Raw genomic sequence first — 22,031 nt, 5'->3', positions numbered from 1 at the left:
AAGAAAACCAGCCTCTGCTTTTCCAGAGTGGTTTTCAGCTAGTACTTATCAGTAACTTTTTCAGAATTGAACAATTGGCTAGGCAGTCTTGGAAAGCCCATCCTCAGCATTTAATACTTGGGAAATTCTACTTCCAGAATTCTAATCCTAGAGGGGACAGTAGGTTTCCAATGAGTGTTTCTTATTTGAAAAGAAATCTGTCCTTGAGCTTTCTTTCTAAATTGTAGAGACACTCTTCCAGGAGATGCGCCTCCTTATCTGTGACTGGTGAATGTGTATGTACAAGTTTATAGGATATCCGCGTAACAAGCCGTAGGCCAGCCTATTCACCTGTTGGTGAAGATGATGTTAAAGTGACTTCAAAGGGAACTGACCAAATCTTACCATCTTGGTCTAAATTCCTCTAGTGCCATTACAACAACGCTTTTCTTGTCTTCGACTTGTCCAGGTTACCACTTAGTACAGTTTGCTTTTTGTATTTTGACTTTTTCTTGACCAGTAGACTGACTGATTTACTTTGCATAACATTCTTTCTCTCCTCTTCCTCTTGATCCCTCTCCTTTTTTATATACTCCTGGGAAAGCTTTTGCTTTGCCCCTTGATTTCATTATTTTTTGCGTCTTGCTAGTAACATAGTGGAAAATGGACACAGGGTTTGGTGTTAGAGACCCTGGTCTTTATTTTTTTTCAAAGATTTTATTTATTTATTCAACAGACAGAGATCACAAGTAGGCAGAGAAGCAGGCAGAGAGAGAAGAGGAAGCAGGCTCCTGCTGAGCAGAGAGCCCGATGTGGAGCTCGATCCCAGCACCCTGAGATGAGGACCTGAGCGGAAGGCAGAGGCTTTAACCCACTGAGCCACCCAGGCGCCCTGAGACACTGATCTTTAAAGTCTGACTGTGCTTTACTGGCTGTGTGACCTTGGGCAAGTAACTTAACCTCTTTAGGACACAGATTTCTCCTTTGTGAAATGGAAGCAGATGATTTGCTATTTGCAGGAATGTTGATAGGATAACTCAAAATAATTTGGAAAAGTATCTGGTACATAGGAGAGCTGCACTCATTCACAACCCTCCGTCCTTCCAGCTCCCTTCCCCCACCTTCCTTCCTTTCTTCCTTCCAGTTTAATGTAAGCCCTTCCCAGTCTGCCTTCAGCCTATCTGAATTCCTGAGACAGAACCCCCCAAATGCACAGTCCTTTCAGGTCCAAACAACTCTGGTCTCCAAACAGGCAGTGGTCACGTCACCCAAGGTGGGATGGTTGACAGCTAGTTTATCAACCGGCTTTGATACTGGATCCCACTGTCTTCTGAGAGAGCAGAGACTGCCTGGAGCTGTCCCTTAGCCACTCCATCTAGGCTGTGCCAGGGAGAGGGTGTTCCAGAGAACCTTCCAGCACATAAAGGCCAACACACCTGTGACCTGGTTCCACAACCTAGAAGTGACACAGGACAAAGCCAAGCAACTAAGGCGGGGACGATGCCGTTGGTTTTATCCCCGCAGAAGGGATTCTTTTAAGTAATCCCAGACAAACTTATCTACCTGTTGTTATGGGGATAGGCAACTCTGAGATTCCTTCCCCAAGAGAGACTGGGGCGCCGCTGGAGTGCGTCCAAGCTCCCTGGGGGCGAAGGGACGGCGTGCACTCTGCCCTAGGAAACTAAGTCAAGGCTTCGGTTTCTAATGGTGGAAAACTTTCTGTTTTGGTTGGCAGCTTTTCCCCAGCATCCACCTGGATCTGGATTCGACCCCCGCAGCCTAGCTGTGATGGAACAGCAAACCCTCGCCTCAAGAATACAAGGTGAGGATGGGGTGGGACGAATTCCAGTGAAGTCCTCGGAGTGGGGCTCGCCGTGGAGCAGCCCGCTGAGGTCACGCTCGGGTTAAGTTTTAGGCCCCCGCGGGGGCGCGCAGAGTTCTATGCAGACAAATCCCAGTGACTCAGGAGGACCGTTCCCCGTTTCAGGCAGTTGCACCGATGCAAAAACCGCCGCTTGGGGCGTCTGGGGCCCGGAATTCGTCGTCCTCCTGGTCTGCGTTTTCCTCCGTGTTTCAGCCCCCGACAGCGCGGCTGCGTCTGGTCCCCCAGCGAAGGCAGGGCCTGATTTCGGCGAGGACCCCGGGGAGAGGGGAGCCCGGCTGCTCCCGGCTGTCCCAGCCCGCGGTCCCCCAGGGCTCGGAGGTGGGCGCCGGGGACTCGGGCGCGGGGGCTGGAGCAGTGCGGGGGCCCCAGCTCGTTCCGGCTCGCGTCCTTCGCGTCTCCCAGCAAGCCGCAGCCTCGGGAGCGGCGCTTGGCTTCCCCCGGGGGCCTTCTCGGATTGCGGCGGGAGCCCGAGATTTTGGCTGGGGGTGGGGTGGTGGTGGCGTGGCAGCGTCAGGGCGCCGCTTCCCCCTCCGCGCGCCCTCTTTCCGTCGCGGCGGCGCGCGCTGACCTGGCAACGCCGATCCGCGCGAGCTGGGAGCCCACGCGCCGCGCTCACCTGGCGAGCTGGGGTGAGGCGGCGGCCCGGGTCGGGGGGCGTAACGGGAGCCTGGGGTGGGGGCACGCCGGCGGGGGGAGGCTGTCGGAGCGGTGGGGGTACGAGGGGAGCCCGAGGCAGGGGCACGCCGGCGGGGCGAGGCTGCTGGAGAGGTGAGGTGGCGCGAGGGGCTCGGGCGAGGCTTTGCGCGAGTCGGGGGACCCTGCCCGGGCGGGGTAGTGCAGAGGCCCCTGGGGGAAACGTAGGAAGGGGCTCCTCTGCGGGGGGTGGCGGATTTTTTTTTATAGAACTGACTTACAAAAGGGAGGGACCCTGAGCTGGGCTTGGATCCGGAAGGCTCGGGAGCGAGACCTTCAGGCACTTTACCGCTTGGCGGTGCAGAGCCTGCACCCTGCGTGGACCCAGGCTCAGTGTTCCCAGCGCCTTGGCTTTTCTCGGTTCCCCAAAAGCGCGCAGACAGCGAAGGCCCGCGGAGGAGCTCCTCCCCAACACACCCAAACCTAGGGATATCTGGTGGTAAAAGCCAAACTTTTTGCTACTTCCCCGAGCTAGGTGAGAGCGGGAGAGCGCGGCATACTGGGTGGTGGAGCGCCCGTGTCAAGTTCACCTGCTGAGATTGCAGCGGGGAAAGCGGAATTGCTGCGTTTCACCCCCACCCCCCTCCAGCCTGCCTGTCGCTGCGCGGTGAGGTTTGCTACCCCCATCTCCTGCGACTACTGATGCTGTCAGCTTGGAGAACGTGGAGAACCTTCGGAAGAAGGGTTGTTCGTCCTTAATGGAAATTAAGACTAGCAGGAAGGGGCATATTCCAGAACTGTGCTTACTTCGTGATTGCCGTGGAACTTGGAAGGATGTTCGAATTGCAGATGGGGTGGGAAAGTTCAGAGGACTGAGGGTCAGCAAATTCAAGTTTCCTATACTCCGTCCTCAGGCCGAATAGCAGTGAGGTTTTGTCAAGTCAAGAAACCTCATGGAATCTGTTTGCTTGTGTGCGAAGTGGGGAGATAATCCCTGCCCTACCACATTGGATGACTTGTAACGAGGGAGGGGAGTGTTTTGAGAAGTATGTAGAGTGGTTTCTGTAAATGACGGTTATCACCGCATTGCTCCCCACACCTCCCTCCTGGCCGCCAGCAGAACCTCATTTGGAGGGGACTTAAGGCAGCACGTCCTGGAAGTGCGGGCATTTTCCTGCTTACCTGCCCAAAATGTCGGGATGCGTCTGTTTCTCGGTGTGCTGTGGCAGTTCTTCTTCCCATACGACTACCTGACACTGCGCATCACAGTGTGACATCAGGGGACAGGAACTTTGCCTTCCTCCTCTTTAGGGCCTGAGGGAAATGCTAAGAAAGTTGAGGAAAGTTGGTAGTGACCACCAGTGGGAGGTGGGGGGAGGGTTAGGTTTGATTTGCCATGTTCTTCGTGAGAACATTTAACTCTGAAAACCTTCGCTTTCTGAAGTTGGAGTTCTTGTTTTCTGATGCGGGAAGACTCTGTCAGGGCCAAGGATAAATATGCAAAAATCAGCATTTCAATTCAAATGATCTTTAGAGGAAGATAAGTAAAGAGCTAGAGAAAAGAGTACAGTTGCTTGCCGGCAGGTTTTCTCCACCCCTCTGGGGCACACACATAATAGCATTGCCAAATTTAAATAGTTTCCCTTGTTACTAAATTTAGATCCATATTTCTGATATGGAAAGGAAAAGGGTCACAGGGTTGGTTGTGTTACCGTTAGAATTTAAGCAATTCCTTTTAAATAAGCATGTCCAATCTTCTAGCCATTATAAACGTGAGCAATACTAATGCCTGTGTGTCTTATTGTATATATCTTTTCTAAAAAGATAAATAAGGTAAGCTTGTCAAGGTCACCAAGCTCTCTGAGTGGTTTTTTTGTTTTAATTAAAAGTAGTTGAGAGGTGACTCATTTACGAAGTGGGGTAATAAAACTAGGTCTCCTTAGTTGTGCTGTGGTGAACTGAACTGGAAGTTTTTCTAAAATGGTGTTGAATATTGTGTGCTGGATTGAGAATTCATTTAGTTCTCACAACAGTCCTTAAAGAAACTGAAGCACAGAGAGGTTAAATGCCTTATCCAAGGTCAAACAGCTGGTAAGTAAAGAGTTTCTCAGGTTGGCACAAAAATTACATTTGATTGGGACCCTGGTGTTTTTTTCTTAACTTCTGCACTGTGTTTTATCCCACATGTACAGGCAGCATGAGGGGGAGATTGGGGGCTCTGGAGCCAGGTTCCACGTCCTAGGGCTGAGTTTGCTGCTGAATTGCTGTGTGGGGTTCACATTACTTCCGTTCTATGGGCCCCAGTTTTCTCATCCACAAAATAATCCCAATAATCTTATTGAATATTGAACAGAGGCTGTAGTTCTCACTGGAACATATGAACTGTGAAAGAGAAACATTTCCAGTATGTAACAAACTGCAGAAATGATTCCTAAAAGTCTAGTCTTCACTTCCAGTATGTAAAAGGAAGTTTCAGAGACAAGTGTTTTTGCTGTTCTCAACATAGGCTGGAACATGACAAAGGGGAAAAAGCCAAAATAATCTACACACTTCAATGTGATCTGCCTAACAATTAATGTTTGGAAATTATTTTTTAAAAATACTTTAGTTCTGTTCTTGGATCCTTAGTTTTACACTTAAAGAGATAAGTGTAAACTAGACCTCAAAGTTTTTTTGGGCAGGTCACCCATGACCAGCAGATGCTTTTGTCTTATTTATTTTAGGAGCTAAAGACCAGAGGTTGGGGTGGCCTTAAACTCTTCCACATTCTTTTATTTCAGCAACTTGTAGTGGGTCAGAAAACAACTGTGCAAGAAATACATGTAAGCTACTTTATAATTCTCTCTTTCTTTATTTGGAGAAAATTCTTAGAAGCTAGCTTGAGGGATGGCCACTTTAAATATGATGGGTCAGGAGAGTTGAACTTTTGTTTATGCACGTTTTGAGGGTATTTTAAGCAATATGGCTCAATTGTCTAATCATTCCAACTGTCCTACGACATATATAAAATGGTTTTTGTTGTTGTTATTGGTTTTGGTTTTGGTCTCATTCTTAGTTTAAACTCTTGGTCTCTGTGGGGACTGGGGCCCAGGGAGGTATAAGCATGCCCATGTCACTGACATTGCTAGCAGCTCCTTCGTGCTTGATAAATTTTGATATTCTGGAGAGATGTTTGGGTCCATTAGATTTAAAGGTCTTTCCCTCACCCCTGCACCATTGCAGGTAAGAATGTGAACTTGGGAGCAAGACTGCCTGGGTGTGAAACGCTCCAGTTGCAAGCTATGCCTCGGGTCCTAGTGTTGTTGTAGCCACCTCATAGATTGTTAGAAGGATCAAGTCTGTGTGTGTGTAGAAAAGTCTAGAACAGGGCCAGGCCCATAGTAAAGGCCGTGTAAGTGGTAGTTAGGAACTGATGATGATGGCTAAGATAATAGAAGACGAGTGCTCTGGGGGGAAAAAAAATAGGGCAGTAAACCAGGATAGAGAATATTTTAGGGATGAAGTTTTAAAAAGGGTGATGAAGGAAGTCTCCTTCCAAAGGCAAGTTTGAATAAAGAAGTGAGTGCAAGTAGAAGCATATAGGGGGATGCAGGGAGGCAGAAGGGTATAGAGGTGTAGGAATGGAGAGGTAATAGAGAAGTAGGTCAGAGAGGTAACTCAAGGTTACATGGACAGATACGGCAGTGATGAAGGTTTTTCTTTTTTTTTTTTAAATTTTTTAAATTAAAATTTAGTTAATTAACATATAATGTATTATTGGTTTCACAGGTAGAGGTCAGTGATTCATTAGTCTTATGTAATATCCAGTGCTCATTACTTCATGTGCCCTCCTTAATATCTGTCACCCAAGCCCCTCCCCTCCAGCAACTCTCAGTTTGTTCCAGTTTGTTCCCCATGATTAAGAGTCTCTTAGGGCTTATCTCCCTCTCTGGTTTCATCTTGTTTTATTTTTCCTCTCTTCCCCTATGATCCTTTGTTTTGTTTCTTAAATTCCACATATGAGTAAGGTCATAGCATTGTCTTTCTCTGATTGACTTATTTCACTTAGCATAATACCTTCTAGTTCCACCCACATCATTGCAAATGGCAACATGTCATTTTTGATGGCTGCTTAATATTCCATTATATATCTATACAACATCTTTATCGATTCATCTGTTGATGGAATTTTTCTTTTTTTAAATTTTATTTATTTATTTGACACACAAAGAGATAGAGATAGAGAGAGAGCACAAGCAGGGGGAACAGCAGGCAGGCAGGGGGGAAGCAGGCTCCCTGTTGAGGAAGGAGCTGGATGTGGGGTTCAATCCCAGTACCCTGGGATCATGACCTGAGGTGAAGGCAGCTGCTTAACCAACTGAGAAACCCAGGCACCCCTTTAATTTGTTTTCTTAAAAAAAATTTTTTTTTTTTTTGAGAGAGAGAGAGGGCACACACATGTGCAAGACGGGGTGGGGCATGGGCAGAGGGAGAGAGAGAAGCTCAAGTAGACTCCAGGCCCAGTGTGGAACCCTACCAGGGTCTTGATCTCACAACCCTGGGATCAAGATCTGAACCAAAATCAAGAGTTAGACGCTTAACTGACTAAGCCACCCAGGCACCCCTGTTTTTCTTTTTGTTTTTTAGCTTTTACCTAGGGAGTTTGCTTATGGAAAATTTCAAACTAGAAGTAAAGGGATCAGTACATGTATACTTCTCCCATTTTCAACAGTTCTTGAAATGGCCAATTGGGTTTCACCCATAATTTCTGCTGGCACTTCCCCACTGGATTATTTCAAAGCAGATGTCAGAAATTCTATCAATAATTTTTACAAACGTCTGTATATACTTCTCAAGGATAAGCACTTAATCACACAGAAGCACAATACTTGGGGTGCCTGGGTGGCTCAGTGGGTTAAGCCTCTGCCTTTGGCTCATGTCATGATCTCAGGGTCCTGGAATTGAGTCGCACATCAGGCTCTCCTGCTCAGTGGAGACCCTGCCTACCCCTCACCCCCCACCGGCCTCTCTGCCTACTTGCGATCTCTGTCAAATAAATAAAATCTTTAAAAAAATTAAAAACAGAAGCACAATACTTAACTGTGTTGATTTTGTTTCTCATCTGTAAGTTGGGACCAGCAGAACCTCCCTCTCAGTGCTAGTTTCAAGATGGGGATGTTGATGTCTGGACCATTGTGTAGGGTCCAGCAATCGGTGCCCCATTGCTGGTTGCCATCACGTTCATGATGTTGTCTTTACCAGCTCTTGGTTTTTGTTTTTTTCTCTTCTTTTTCCAGATAGGTCAGTGGTGGCAATTTCACTTCTACTTCCCCTTTCCTCTCTGTACCTACTTTAGGCACCCATATTCTGTATTCCCTTTATCTATGCTCTGTTTTTCCCTTCACTTTTAGTGCCTGTGTTTGCAGCCTGACTTACAGTCAGTTGTCCTCTGAGCCCCCAAGCCCATGTCATACCAGTGCTCTCTAGGCTTCCTAGACTTTTTTAGAAGGGAGATGGGAACTTCTTCCCACTTCATTTTTTTGGACAGCATTATTGAAATGGAGCTAGAGTTCACATAACATACAATTCACCCGTTTAAAGTGTACAGTTCGTGGCGCTGGGCTGGCTCGGTTGGTTAAGCATCCAACTCTTGGTTTCAGCTCAGGTTGTGACCTCAGGGTCATGGAATCGAGCCCCACCTCGGGTTCCATGCTCAGCTTGGCATCTGCTTGGTATTCTCTCCCTCTTCCTCTGCCTTCCCCCTCTCAAACAAATAAATATATCTCTAAAAAATGCCACGTTTAAAGTGTACAGCTCAGTGGTTTTAGTATATTCACAGATGTGTGTCATCATTGCCACAGTTAATTTTAGAACATTTAGAGCCTCAAAAATGTACCCTTACCCTTTAGTTATCCCTCTTGATGTTTTCATTCCCTCCTTCCTCTGCTAATCTATGTTGTGTCTGTGGGTTTACTTATACTGGACGTCTCATTAAAGAGAAGTATCTATCAATATGAAATATCCTTCTGACTGGCTGTTTCACTTTGTATAACGTTTTCAGGGCTCACCCTTGCTGCGGCATGTCTCAGTGTGTCACTTCTTCTATGGCCGAAGAGTACTGCATTGTCTGGTGGTCACACACTTTGCTTACCCCTCCGTCAGTTGATGGACATTGGGGTAGTTTCCACTTTTTGGCTATTGTGAATAATGCTCCCATTCACATTTGTGCACAAGTGCTTGTGTGAACATCTGCTTTCATTCTCTTGGGCGTATACCCAGGAGAGGAATTGCTAGGTCAAATAGTAACTGTATTTTGAACCACTTGGGGAACTGCCAGACTGTTTTCCGACAGGGCTCCCTATTTTATTTTGCCCAAACATGGAAGACTTGCCATCATTTAAGGGTAGGTACCTACCCTTACTGTGGGTGAATGTTTGTATTAATATTTTTTGTAAGTCTTATTCAGTTGTCTAATGTTCATGGATAGATAATTTTTTTGTTTATCATTGTTTTTTATATAAAAGGTTTTAACTAAACCATTATTTGTATGGTGGTAGGTACCTTTAGGTTACAAGATGATTTATTGGAAGAAAGAACAAAATGCTATTTTCATGAAATTTTAAGTTACATGATAACTATATTAGAATAGCTATACACATATAAGGTTTATAAGTAAATAGTCCCATACTGGAGATCTAGGTACAATAATTTTGTTTGTTTGTTTTTTATAAATAGATATAATCATAAAATTCCAGGCACGGTGTTCTAAAAACATGGAGTAGTGGCGTGTTCTTAATCCTTCATTTAGTGACAGATCTCATGGGAAAATTCTTAAAATTACTTTGCCAGTGAAATTGCAAACATCCTAATTTGAGCACATGTAAATATCAGTGGAAGGAGCTTTGGATCAGGTCAGACTTTTGGTTTTTTGTTCTATGTCTGGTAGTTATTCATGGTAAGGCTTTGGGCAAGTCCCCTAACGTTCTTTATTTCAGTTCCCAAATTAGCATAGTAAAACCTGAGATAATTCACATTATCATCACATAGAATGAGAGTGGTTAAGTGTGACATACACAGACCACAGGAAGTTAGTCATTTGTGCATCTTGGGCAACCTTGCAGTCTTCTTAGGCAAAATATCTATGTTCCTTGGTCTTTGCCTTTGTTGGGTCTTCCCCTTCTCACCCCACCCATTTGTCATAATTGCTTTCTGTCCTTCCCTGGTGTTCTTTTGACAGCAGACTTTCAAAATTAAGGGTCACTTTCGAAGGTCAAGTTGGTCAGGGAGGAGTCCCTGGGATGCCACCGCCACTGTTGCAATGTAGCCCTGTCACCTTCCGGGAGCTCTTCATGTTAGAACACAGAGTTCGTCATGTGTCGTTCAGTGGCGGTAACCTTGTAGCTGTCAGAAAATGGCAGTTTGCTCTGATTCCTGGCCGCTTTGTGGAAGCCGTGGAGCCGCTTGACTGGGCATCTTAATGGTTTCTGTTTGGTAAGTGATAGTGTGAGTCTGTTTAAAGTCTAAGCTTGAAGGGAAGTAGATCAGAAAAGAGGAAGAGGACCAGGGAACTGTCTTAACCTCAAATAGCTTACACGCTGACCGTTCACTTGCATTTGTTTATTATTGAGCCTGCTCGGTAAGCCACCATAAAATCGGCATACATGAATCTTACCTTTCACCTCCACTCTTATTTGTGATTTCTAGTGTCTAACTTCCTTTATTCCGAGGAAACGGTTGGCAGGAGTTTTAGGTCATGATCTCCAATTTCTTCTAATGATGGACATATATTCTTGACTTTCTTTCTTGGACAACAGAAACAACCAACAGAACCATACTTAGGTAGTGTTTGTTCATTCATTCATTCTTCTTCTTCTTTTTTTTTTTAAAGATTTTATTTATTTATCTAACAGACAGAGTTCACAAGTAGTCAGAGAGGCAGGCGGGGGTGGTGGGGGCGAAGCAGGCTCCCAGCTGAGCAGAGAGCCGGATGTGGGGCTCGATCCCAGGACCCTGCGATCATGACCCAAGCCGAAGGCAGAGGCTTTAACCCACTGAGCCACCCAGGCGCCCCTCATTCATTCCTTCATTCATTTTATTCACACTCAAAGAATATATTTGCCGAGCACCTATGATGTGCCCCTGTTCTAGCTTCTGGGAACAAAGAAGTGTCCCAAGTACAATGTTTTTAAACAGTTACCCTCAGAGATTTTACATTCTAGCAGGTGTCGGTCTTTGAGATTGAATGAAACAGGGAGTCATGCGAAGGAGTAAGAAGAAAACTAGAGGTGGGTAAGGGAGAGGAGTTACTGGCTGGGACAGTGGCCGTGACTTATATGGGGGGCCATGGAGGCGTTGCTGAGAAGGCGACATTTAAGATGAGTCTTTAATGCTCCCAGTAAGTATTTAGTCCGTAGTTAGTGCTCAGGTAGAGAAAATCTAAAATCCTAAATCTGACATGTTCATGTATATTAATCCGATTGTTAGGGGTCCTAGCAGCTAAGAGCTGCTCTTCTGCCATCAAAGTGCTGGCCAGTTAGGGTCTGAAAGACTTTTGTGAGGTCACTATAGAGGTCACGGTGGTTCCTGCCCAACTGAGTCATCCACCCCTTTTGCAAAAGTGGCATCTTTGCAGGCAACCCTGTGGCTCTGAGATTGCACTCATGATGCGGTCATTCTCAGCAGAACCACTGATCTTAAGGGGCAGAGAATCACCCAGACTGACTGGGCAGGGGGGATCCGGGAGTCTCTCTCTTGTCTAGGACATCTGCTGCTGCATGTGTGTTAACTAGTAATCTGGCCCGTGCTCTACCTCAACAGGAAAATCTCAATAGAAATGGTGGTAAGCTTCGCGCTCTGATTTCTCCTCCTTTAAAATGCTTTTGAAAATTGATTTTATCTTTGTACCTAAGCCTCTCTGATTCAAAAACCCCATTTGTGACAGTCAGAAGCATTTCGGGAAGATGCCAACCATTGTTTGGGCCCATATTACCTACTGCCTGTCAGCACTGAAATGTGTGAATGTCTGGGTTTAGTCACTGTCTCCCCTCTAACCAGAACATAAGTGACTGGAGGAATCACGGAGCTTATTTTACTCCAGTGCTTCCAGACAAAAACAATACCAACCATGTAGTAGGTGCTCAGTAATTATTTGTTTAATCGAATAATTGACAAACCACTAGCAAGGTGACAACCAGCAGCACAGTGATATAATGGTATCTCACCAAAGATCAAGCAGTGGAGATGTTGACCTCTGGGACTAGGGCCTGGACTTTGTTTCTAATCATTGCCCTCTCCTGTGGCCATCTCCCTCCCAGAGAAACTCATGCTTCTTAATGAGTGTCCAGCCCAGCTTGTCATCCTCTCGAGAAGCCAACATCTGCTGGGTATTTGTGTGAAACAAAAGCATCTTTCGAGAAGGAAGTGGAGCAAGTACCTGCTTCTGAAATTATTTTTGAAAAGAAAGTCTGTTTTGCTCCATTTTGTGCTGTTAAGTCAATTCTACATCTGGGAGGCTCAGAATTAGCATCACCCTTTTTGAACTATTACCTTTAGTCTGTTTAAAAAAAAAAAAAACCTCAGGAATCCCTGCTACTTATCATTAGTTGTAGGCTATGCATTCACTTCTGTAATTGTCTCCCCCACACAAGGACAGCTATGACGTGGAGAGAACTGAGTGTAAAACACAACTTCTAGCTTCATCCTCTTGGAGATACATTATCAGGAGCTATGGACTCAGAACTAAAACCGCAACTTGTAAAGAGAAGAGAACCAGTGAGAGAAAATCAACAAAAAGCAACACAGACAAATATGTTCATTGCTATATGTTTTATAATAGTGAAAAACCAAAAATAAATTTCTGTCAGTAGGAGTCTGGCTCAGTAAATCTGGATACATTTATACTATAGAAAGTGGTGAGATAGTTAAGATAAGCACCCTCAAGACCTTGTTGAGAGAAAAAGAGGTTGTAGATTCTGTCCAGGATGAGCCCTTGTGTATGAGTCCCATCTTCTGACCTGTCCTATGTATGTTAATTCATAGGAAGAGGTTGGAAGTGGTTACCAGTGTCCTTTCTGGGAATGAGGAGGAATTGGCAGGTTTGGGCCCATGGGCGTGCTTCACTCGCTCTAGGCTTCTGTCTGGGGGGCATTCCATGAAAACATGGTCATGATTCTCATTTGTGATGTTGAAGCCCAAAATTATTGGAGAAGAAAAGACGGGCGATGAAGAGAAATTGGGGCAGTGGGTGAGATTTGAGGTTTGGAGAAGGAGGACAAAGCGCTTGAGATGAATTCCGGAAGTCGCCACCAGAGCCCGTGATACTTGGTGAGGGGTGATTTGGAGCTTATGTAGTATTGTGCAGTGTCATGTGTATCCTGTCTATGTGTATGTGTCACTTTGAAAGGTTTGACCTAGAACAGAAGTCAAGAAAACCCAAGGAACTGTGGCACAGCTTTCCTATGTACCTTCTTTTGGTCTATTTGTAAGTGTTGGGTGAGAAAAATGTCCTATCATTAGAAACACGGATTCACTTCTCTCCTTGTGCTGATAATTCTGCCAGGTAACAGAACAGGTGTGTCTACCACAGAAGTCCTCTCTCCAGCTCATGATATTATTCCCAGTTTGTTGGATTTTCCTCTCAGTCTGGATGTGTGTTGAGTCCCCATGGAGAGCTCTGCGCCTGGTGGAGAACAGACGAGATCCCTGCTCTCACGGAGCTTATAGGGAGGGGGCAGAGGGGAATGACAGTGAGGAGCTAAAAATATGTCAGGAAGTGAGACGACTATGATGGAAATTAAGCAAGGTGATGTGATAGGGAGTAACCGGGGAACTACTTTAAGAGAGGTAGTTAGGAAAGACTTCTTTGAGGAAGTAATTTATAAACCAATACGTGCAACGGGACTGACAGGAGTCAGATGTGTGATCGGTTGGTGGAAGAGCGGTCCAGGTAGAAGGGCTAGAACAGCACCATTAGGGTGGGCAAGAGCCTGTGAGACACAAGAGTTTGCTGCGTGGTTGGGACTTATCGGGGAATAGACAGAGATACGTGAGAGTGGTCTGCAGGACAGGATCATTGTCATGCCCTAAGGACAAGGTAAGGATTTTGGATTTTATTACAGATTCGATAGGATCTGTCAAGGGGCTGCTGGATGACTAGGGGACTGACATCTTATGTAGGCTTTTGAAAGATCTCTGCATACCTCTTGATTGTACGTTGAAAAAAATAGAAGCAGGGAGACCCGCTGGGCAGATGGAAGGAGACCCAGGTGGGAGAAGATGGTGACTTAGGTGAGGGCGGTAGCTGTGGATATGAACTTGCTAATGGATGAAAGACGAAGAGTTAGGGGAAGATAGGATCAGGGATCACGTCCAGATTTGGGGCCTCAGCAACTGGGAGGTATGTTTCCTGAGATGGGAAAACCAGGGAGGAGCAGATTTGGGGGGAACTAGCATCTTTTTGAATGTGTTAGTTTGCCATGTCCCCTGGATGGATGTCGGATAGGCAGTAAGATATGCTAACCCGTGGTCCCAGGGGAGGTCAGGAGCCGGGATCCAGGTGGGAGCCATCTGCATACATAACGCTACTTTTTAAATAAGTTTTTTTTTTTTTTAAAGATTTATTTATTTATTTATTTGATAGACAGACAGAGATCACAAGTAGGCAGAGAGGCAGGCAGAGAGAGAGAGGGGGAAGCAGGCTCCCCGCTGAGCAGAGAGCCCGATGTGGGGCTCGATCCCAGGACCCTGAGATCATGACCTGAGCCGAAGGCAGCGGCTTAACCCACTGAGCCACCCAGGCGCCCCCATAACGCTAGTTTTTAAAGCCCTGAAACTGACTCCAGAGTTTCAGTCACCACCTTGCACCCCTGTTCTCCACCCTTCCTTTAAGCTAAGGTCACTTAAGCCAACTGCTTCCATCTCTAGGCCTTCCCCTTGCTGGCTTCGCTTTTGCTGTTAAGATTACTTGAGCCTCGTAGAGTGATGAAGGACAGTGGGAGCAGTAGAAGGACACATGCTGGGCCTGTGATTACGGTGACCAGAGTGCTTCTCTTTGGAGTAGCTCTCGACATTTTAATCATGGCTGTATTTACTGGAGCCAAACAGTGAGCTTAAGAGTGAGCCAGCTGGGATGCCTGGGTGGCTCGGTGGGTTAGGCTGCCAACTCTTGATTTCAGCTCTGGTCATGCTCTCAGGTTGTGAGATCAAGCCCTGCATCGGGCTCCACACTGGGAATGGAGCCTGTTTAAGATTCTCTCCCTCACCCTGTGTCCCCCTTCCTTCTCTCTGTCCCCCACCCACTAAAAAAAAGAAAAGAAAAGATAGATTCTAGATTCACAGTGTGTTCTTTAGATATGAGAAGCGAATCACAAATTTCTACTGCGATTATAATTCAGTATTTTAATCCAAGTTACATAAAACAAATGTTTTAGTGCTAGGGGTTTTCAGTGTCAAATCCCACTTGTCTACTTTGTTGTAATACAATCACAGACTAAATAAAAACAAGAAACTAAGAAACTATGAAACTATGAAAATGTGTCTTTACTTCCCCATGGTATTCCCATTTGGGGTTTGACATTTAATTTTATTGGAATAATGCACGACTGTCTTACACTTTCATTTGTTTTATCACCAGTATGCATATATGCCTTTATCCTTATGTAAAACAATCTTTGATTATCTTTATGCCTTGAAAACCCTTTCTTGTCCTAACATCATGCTTCTTTTTTTTTTTTTAAAGATTTATTTATTAATTTATTTGACACAGGGAGAGAGAGAGAGAGAGAGAGAGAGAGAGCGCAAGTAGGCAGAGAGAGAAGAGGAAGCAGGCTCCGGGCTGAGCAGAGAGCCGGATGCGGGGCTCGATCCCAGGACCCTGAGATCATGACCTGAGCCCAAGGCAGAGGCTTAACCCACTGAGTCACCCAGGTGCCCCCCAACATCGTGCTTCTTGTGTCTGCTGCTAGTTGTATTGATAATTTGCTTATTTCTTTATTTATGTGTTTGTTTAGTTATTTCTTATAAATCCAAGGGGAATTGACTGTATTATACAGAGTGAAGTACAAACTTAATAATGTTTTGTTTCTTCTCCAAAGATTTTGGAGTTTAAAATATGACTGGGTTCTTACTTATCTTGAATGATTTTTGCTTGTTGCAGATAAGCTGTCTGCCCCCTCCCCACAGCTGACATTCGGGTGAGTTCAAGGCCCTAATCCAGTAGTACAGTGGAACTCACACCACCCTGAGCTCGGAAAGATGGTGTCACAGTCTACAGGCCGACACGATTCTCCAGTGGACTCATGGGACAGGGACAACAATGACCCTGGTGACACTGATGTTTCCCCCAGCCTCCTGGACACTGACCAGCCTCCTTGCCACTCAGACGTCAGATTCATAAGGCACAAAGCTGCCTGGATTAACCCCCAGTGTGAGCAGCAACAGTCTCAGGATTCGCCCCCTCGGGTGCCAACAGTGAGGAAGAGTGGGAACCACTTTGGAGAGGACACCGCCTTGCCCCTCAACCCCTCACCATTGTTTCTCGGGGACTCCATGGTGGAGACATCACTGTCAAAGGATACTGCAGACTCTGCCCAGGGCTCAGGGGACAAGAGCAGCGACCTCTCTTTTACCTCAGCGGAAGAGCAGGCGGAGTTCCTAGGACACTCTCCTCGGATGTCTTTGTTGACAAGCTCCTCTCCTTGTCCTGAAGTGGACCGTGCTTTTCTGCAGCCTTCCCAACTGACAGCTTCCACGGATGAAGGTAACCCCGGCCGGGAATTTACCTCATTCCTGTCTGTTGCTGTGCCGGCCTTGCTTGGTCTAAAGCTCGTCTTACGGTCTTTGTCATGAGAAAAAAGTCATGGTTTTCCACTTTGATCAGAGGCTGGTGCATTAGCTCATTTAATATTGTCTCCAGCCCAGCTGTCCCGATGGTCACAATGGGTAAAATCAGGTATTTCCGTTCTCCTTCGATAGCAAGGGGGTAGCATCTTTGCTCGGCTTAGTTGATAATCAGTGCCAGCTGCCATCTTTGAGCTGGTGTGTGCTTCCAGGAGCTTCTGGCCTATGCAGTTGCCTGAAAAAGAGTATTGGAGGTGCTCTCAATTCAGCGTGGTGGGGTGGGGTGGGGTGGGGTGGGGTGGGGAGTGTTTCCAGACAGAGTGGGTTCCGTTTCACATGGGTACTTTCCTAGGAGATGCACTTGCTGCCTCATCTCTATTTACCTAAATGGAGTGTGACTAGAAAATAGTAAGATTTAAAAATGGTAATAACAATTCCCCCAAAGACTATACAAAAGGTTGTTGTTGTTGTTTTTTAATTAAAGCCAGGGTTCCCATTGCTCTGAAGTAACTCACATATTCTTAAAAAACTGGAATTCCTAAAATAAGAAAATGCCTGCAAAATGCCACACAAGAGTCAATAAGTTATCTATTACGGTTCTCATTTGTGGCGTTCTGATTTTTAAGAAAATATTCATTATATTATATTCACACTGTGTCGATCTGTATTTCTCTCAGAATCCCAAATAGTTGATGATGTTTTTTTTCTTTCAAAACAGTTTGAAAGCTACCCGTCTGCCTGTGTGTGTGTATGTCTGTATGTGTGTACATATGTGGGTAATTTATTTATTTCTCACCAGCAAGAACCAGCCCTCTCCCTCCCCTAAAATATGCAGCTTATTTGTTCTATTGGAAAAACTTTTGGAAGAGTCGAAGATGATGATAATCTTTAACATATTATTCATAGCTTAAGCATAGCAGATTTTGGACAATCTTAAAATGGGCTAGTTTTGAAATAAGAACCAAATTTGAGCAAAATGACACACTCTACAGCAAGTGGTTCTGCAATTTAAAATTATCCTGTAGCTTTGTCTTTCTCCCAGAAAGATAACAGTTGCCCCAGCCCCTTTTGTCTCAGCAATTTCTGTAAGTACTTTTAAAAGCCACTCCATCTTAAACTTGGTAGGAGGATGCTGCTTATGGAATTAAAAAAAAAAAAAAGAAAAAAGTCCCCAGCGATCTGGTCTCTCTTTGCTGGGGGACAGCAATGCAAAGACAAGGCATTTGCAACTAAGATACAGAATTTTCCCTGTGACTGCTTTGTCACAACTGACAGCAGCACACTCTTCCTTTTCTAGATAATATGGTAGAGGAAGACCCACCCGCCCACTCCCCCAGCCTAGCATTTCCTGAGGCCCCAAGAAACCAATCCACAATTCCTTTTGTTTGCAGGGCGCACTCACATTGCTGGCCTCCTTCAATCTCTTAATAGCTACCTCTCCTAGTGCAAGAAATGAGTATATTTTAACACAGAGGCCCAGCCAGCTGGTGTAGAGAGCTGGAACTGGAATCTGCAGCTTGACTTTTTTCTGTCCCGTTTCTTCCTCAGGGTCCAAAAACTATGACCTCTGGGCCAGCTCCTTCTGGCCCCCTGATTTGACAAATCAAGCGCAGCGTGTGTTGCTGATAACGCCATCCTCTCCGCAGTGGCGGAACTATGTAGTTGCAACGGACGGTCCTTAGAGCCTATAATACCTACTCCCTAGTCCTTTTCAGAAAAAGCTGACCCACCCCAGATGGATTCTGGAGCTAACCGATTCCGAGTTCTCCGTGGAAGAGTCGCTTTCTTGAAGCAGAGGCAGGGGATCGGGCGATTCTGCTAGCGTCTCTCTTTGTCACCCTGAGAGCTATCTAGCCTTGAAGCCATCTGTGGCATTTTGGCTCATTTAGCAGGTTGGAACAACTCAGCTCTTGGGTCCCTTGTAGAAAAGTTTTGCCTTAAATGCTGCAAGAAGGAATCACATGACAGGAATCATTCCGTTTTGATGCTGTTTGCTGCCAGTAATGGAGCGGCTCCGGGGGCAGAATGGCTAAGTCAGCTGCATCCGTCCTCCACAGTTTCTTCTGGTTTTTGGCTGCAGGAAGACCTTTTCAGAGAAGCAATGCTGGCCTTTTTCAGATAGATTTGTCTCTGTAAACAAGAAGTTTTGGGTCAGTCACAGTGCATGGGAGAAGAGACCCCATAATTCCTAGGGCCCTGCTTCTAGACTGTACCTTCTCACCCTTCTCCGTCTGCCTCAGGTAGTTTCCACGATCTTCTCTTTCTACCCTCTTCGCCTCATCGGCCTCCTCCATCCAGGGGTTCTCCCATTCCTTCTCTGAGGAGTGCTCCCAAGTTGCTCCAACAGGCTCTTGTAGAAATGATCCCCATTAATGCAGTCTCTGCAAAGCCTCCCACCAGAAGGTCCTGTCTTCTTCTGGCATCCTAATATATTCTGGAATTGTGCTAAATAATAATACAAAAATATTTTAAGGCCACTGCTTAGCATCATTTTGTTTTCTTTTTTTTTTTTTAATATTTTATTTATTTATTTGACAGAGATCACAAGTAGGCAGAGAGGCAGGTAGGCATGGGGGTGGGGGCGCAGGCTCCCTGCTGAGCAGAGAGCCCGATGTGAGGCTGGATCTCAGAACCCTGAGATCATGACCTGAGCCGAAGGCAGAGGCTTAACCAACTGAGCCACCCAGCTGCCCCTCATTTTGTTTTCTTAGGGAATCTTTGAACTTCTTTTTCTCCATTTTTAATAACTTGCTGCATTGGCAGGTGCCGTTCAAGTCAGCAGAAGAACCACTTCTTTGAATTCCTTCTCTCCGGAGGCATTCCTGCTCCCTGTCGATGTTGAAAAGGTGAATACAGCTTCTTTTTTTTCCTTTTCTAAAACCACAGAAAGTGTTCATTCCTTAGATGGTGCTGTTCTGATTTAAATCTGGAAACTTCGCTTGGTGAAGCTTGGCAGATTGGTTTCATTTCAGCCTCTGGCAGGCGCGCTGAGCTAAGAAGGGCTCTGAGTCAGTGTCTGCGCTCAGCTGGGAAATTTTCCATGACCAATGCCTGAGGTCTACCCTTGGGCCACCACCAACCCGGGGTCTTAGATCACAAGAAATTCAGCTTGGGGTATCTGTCGGTCTCAGTGGGCTAAATTTTACGTGTCTGGAAGATAAGGGCTCTACTTCATAGAATGACCTGTGATCCCTGAGTTAAGTGAACATTTATATTTTTGTGCATTAACTCCACTTAAGTACAGCTTCTTGATTTTTCAATCCAGTATACCCTCGATGAAAAACAGTCAATTATGCTTATATTTTACCTGATACTTTTTTCCCCCCTGCAGGAAAATGCCCACTTCTATGTTGCAGATATGATTATAGCAGCAATGGAGAAAATTAAGTGTACGATCCTGAGTCAACAGCACACAGAGCCTTGGGGTGTGGAAGAAGCCAGTGGGGTGCTCGGGAATGACCAAGCTGACTCCGAAGTCACGTTTTATACCAACACAAAGCAAGAATCTGGGTCTTCCAATTCTTCTGACAGCGGCTATGAAGGCAAGTAGGGCACATCAGAGAGACTTTATGCTGTGTTCTCCATTCATGTCTCTTTTCCTGTCACATCCCAAAGTAGATCTTCAAATCCTTTGCCTACAACTTTCTAAAACTTCCTGAATAACCAGCTGCATAGCTCACCCCAGTCTTACAGGACCCCGGATCCACATTCCCAGGAGGAGCCCCCGAGGGGACCTGCTTTGATTGGGTGTCCCCAACTGGTCAGCCACCCTTGGCCAGGGGAGTGAAGGAATGTGATCGGACCATCATCCCCTCTGAGGCCACCAGTGGGAAGAAAAGAAATGATTCTTATTTCAGTCCTATTTCTGTGCTTTATCTTTGACTCTTTCTTTTTCGTGTCTGTGTCTTGGCCCCGTTTCTTGTGAGCAAATCAGCCCTGACTTCTCAGTAATGGTGGCAGCCCCTCCATCCGTTCCCTGTTCGCCTTTGACCTGGCCCATCACAGCAGCCTCTGGTCAGTCATTCTGTAAGCCGTGCACTTAGGTCCTCAAGACACATTTGCTGCCATTAGTTTTCTCTTTACTTCCAGCCTCTTTCCACTCATCCATCCCACACACATCTGTCTGCCTAGAACAACTTCTACTCCTCTAAAATGGCCCACTGGGTTTGTGCCAGATTTGATCCTGGGACTTTTAGCCTTGTGGGATGCAGCTTGCCAGCGGGCATCTCCTCATTTCCCTGTGTTGTACTGTGAGCTTTAGTTTTACGAGCCTGGTCAACTTGCCCGCAGACATTTCTCCCAAGCCTCTGTCTGCCTCCCTCCCTTTGCTTTGGCTGGGCTCCCTGCAATGCTGGGTCCCCAGGAACGTCACATTAGTTCCTTCACTCTTCCACTCTTCGAGAGCAGTCTCCCTCCATTACCACTGTGACAAGCTCCCAGATTTCATCCCAAGGCAGGGGCACCATTCATGTGGAAGGAAGCACAAGTTGTGCTCCCAAATGCTCTATGGTTGTCCGAGTACGTGCCTCCCTCCCTCCTGGAGTTGTGCAGCGTGGAGCCCTCCCTTCTCAAGGCTGGGGTACACACAATTGTGTTTTCTCACAGCTATCCGTGTCAGTTTCTCAGTTCCCTTATGAGGTTTTAAACTCTTTGATGCATAGCATGGGTCTCATTTGAATTTGCCTTCAGCCTAGTGCCTTGCTTAAAATAGTATTTTATAAATATTTGTTGAATGGCTGAGCATGAGCGGGGTGGGGGTGGTCAGAGGGAGAAGCAGGCTCCCTGCTGAGCAGGGAGCCCGACACTTGCTCAGTCCTGGGACTCCAGGATAATGACCTGAGCCGAAGGCGGATGCGTAACCAATTGAGTCACCCAGGTGCCCCTGAATTTTTTTTTAATGTGAATATAAATATGTTAAATAAGATTTTAAAATATTTCTACCACCCCAATAAAAATATGTGTCTTTTATCACATATGTCTCTTGTGACCTTTCTGGTGGTAGACTTTACTCCTTTGGGGGAGGTCGCATACTTCAAGTTGCAGGTTTGTCTGGAGAACATTTGAAAACAAACAAAAAGAATAGAAAGTGTCAGTATTCGACTCACCTCGAGGGAGCAATGCTTCCTGGAACTTCTTTTTTTTTTTTGAATCAGTGAAATATTTTTGTGTCTGTAACTGAGTTGCAGTGGGATTGTATGTTACTGTGGAGGGTGGGGGAAACAGAAGTGCGTGAGGTTGTCCTACCTTACCCAGGAGGAAACCAAAGCTGAGAAGCTGAGAAGCTGATTGTTCATGGTCACCTGGCTAGGGTCGGGCAGTGTTGTTGGTTTTTAAAAAAAAATTTTTTTAAGATTTAATTATCTTAGAGAGAGAGTGCACACAAAGGAGTAGGAGGGGCAGAGAGAGAGGGAGAGAGAATCCCAGGCAAACCCTGCACTGAGCACATGGAGCTGGGCACGAGGCTCGATCCCAAGATCCTGAGATCATGACCTGAGCTGAAACCAAGGGTCAAGTCAGACCCTTAAGTGACTTGCAGCACCTAGGCAGCATGGTTTTAAAAACTGGCCAGTTCCCTGTGAAGCCCAGTTATGTAACCTCTGCCTAACCTGCGGGCTAGACTATTTCCCTCAAGAACTGTGTCCATTTCTCTGTGCTTTTCTCTTATGTTTATTCAAGTGAGTACAGTTTCATAGTGATTATATACTTGTATTAATGCAAT

At 45.8% G+C, this 22,031-nt stretch overlaps 1 protein-coding gene across 8 annotated transcripts in view; it reads left to right on the top strand.

Annotated features, from left to right (window-relative positions):
- The first annotated feature begins 1,931 nt into the window (after positions 1-1,931).
- The window catches only part of RUBCNL (rubicon like autophagy enhancer), a 39,534-nt gene continuing 19,434 nt past the window's right edge, over positions 1,932-22,031 (top strand). The window contains exons 1-4 of one of the 8 annotated variants that reach the window (XM_032314776.1): positions 1,932-2,031; positions 15,630-16,232; positions 19,076-19,158; positions 19,644-19,854. In XM_032314776.1, the coding sequence (XP_032170667.1) occupies positions 15,728-16,232; positions 19,076-19,158; positions 19,644-19,854 (799 nt within the window). In that variant the 5' untranslated portion in view covers positions 1,932-2,031; positions 15,630-15,727. The other 7 variants (XM_032314777.1, XM_032314772.1, XM_032314778.1 and 4 more) reach the window with 7 other exon arrangements.

The sequence above is a fragment of the Mustela erminea genome, chromosome 15, assembly GCF_009829155.1.
Source record: "Mustela erminea isolate mMusErm1 chromosome 15, mMusErm1.Pri, whole genome shotgun sequence".
NCBI lineage: Eukaryota > Metazoa > Chordata > Mammalia > Carnivora > Mustelidae > Mustela > Mustela erminea.
This window is presented reverse-complemented; position numbering and strand designations above follow the sequence as displayed.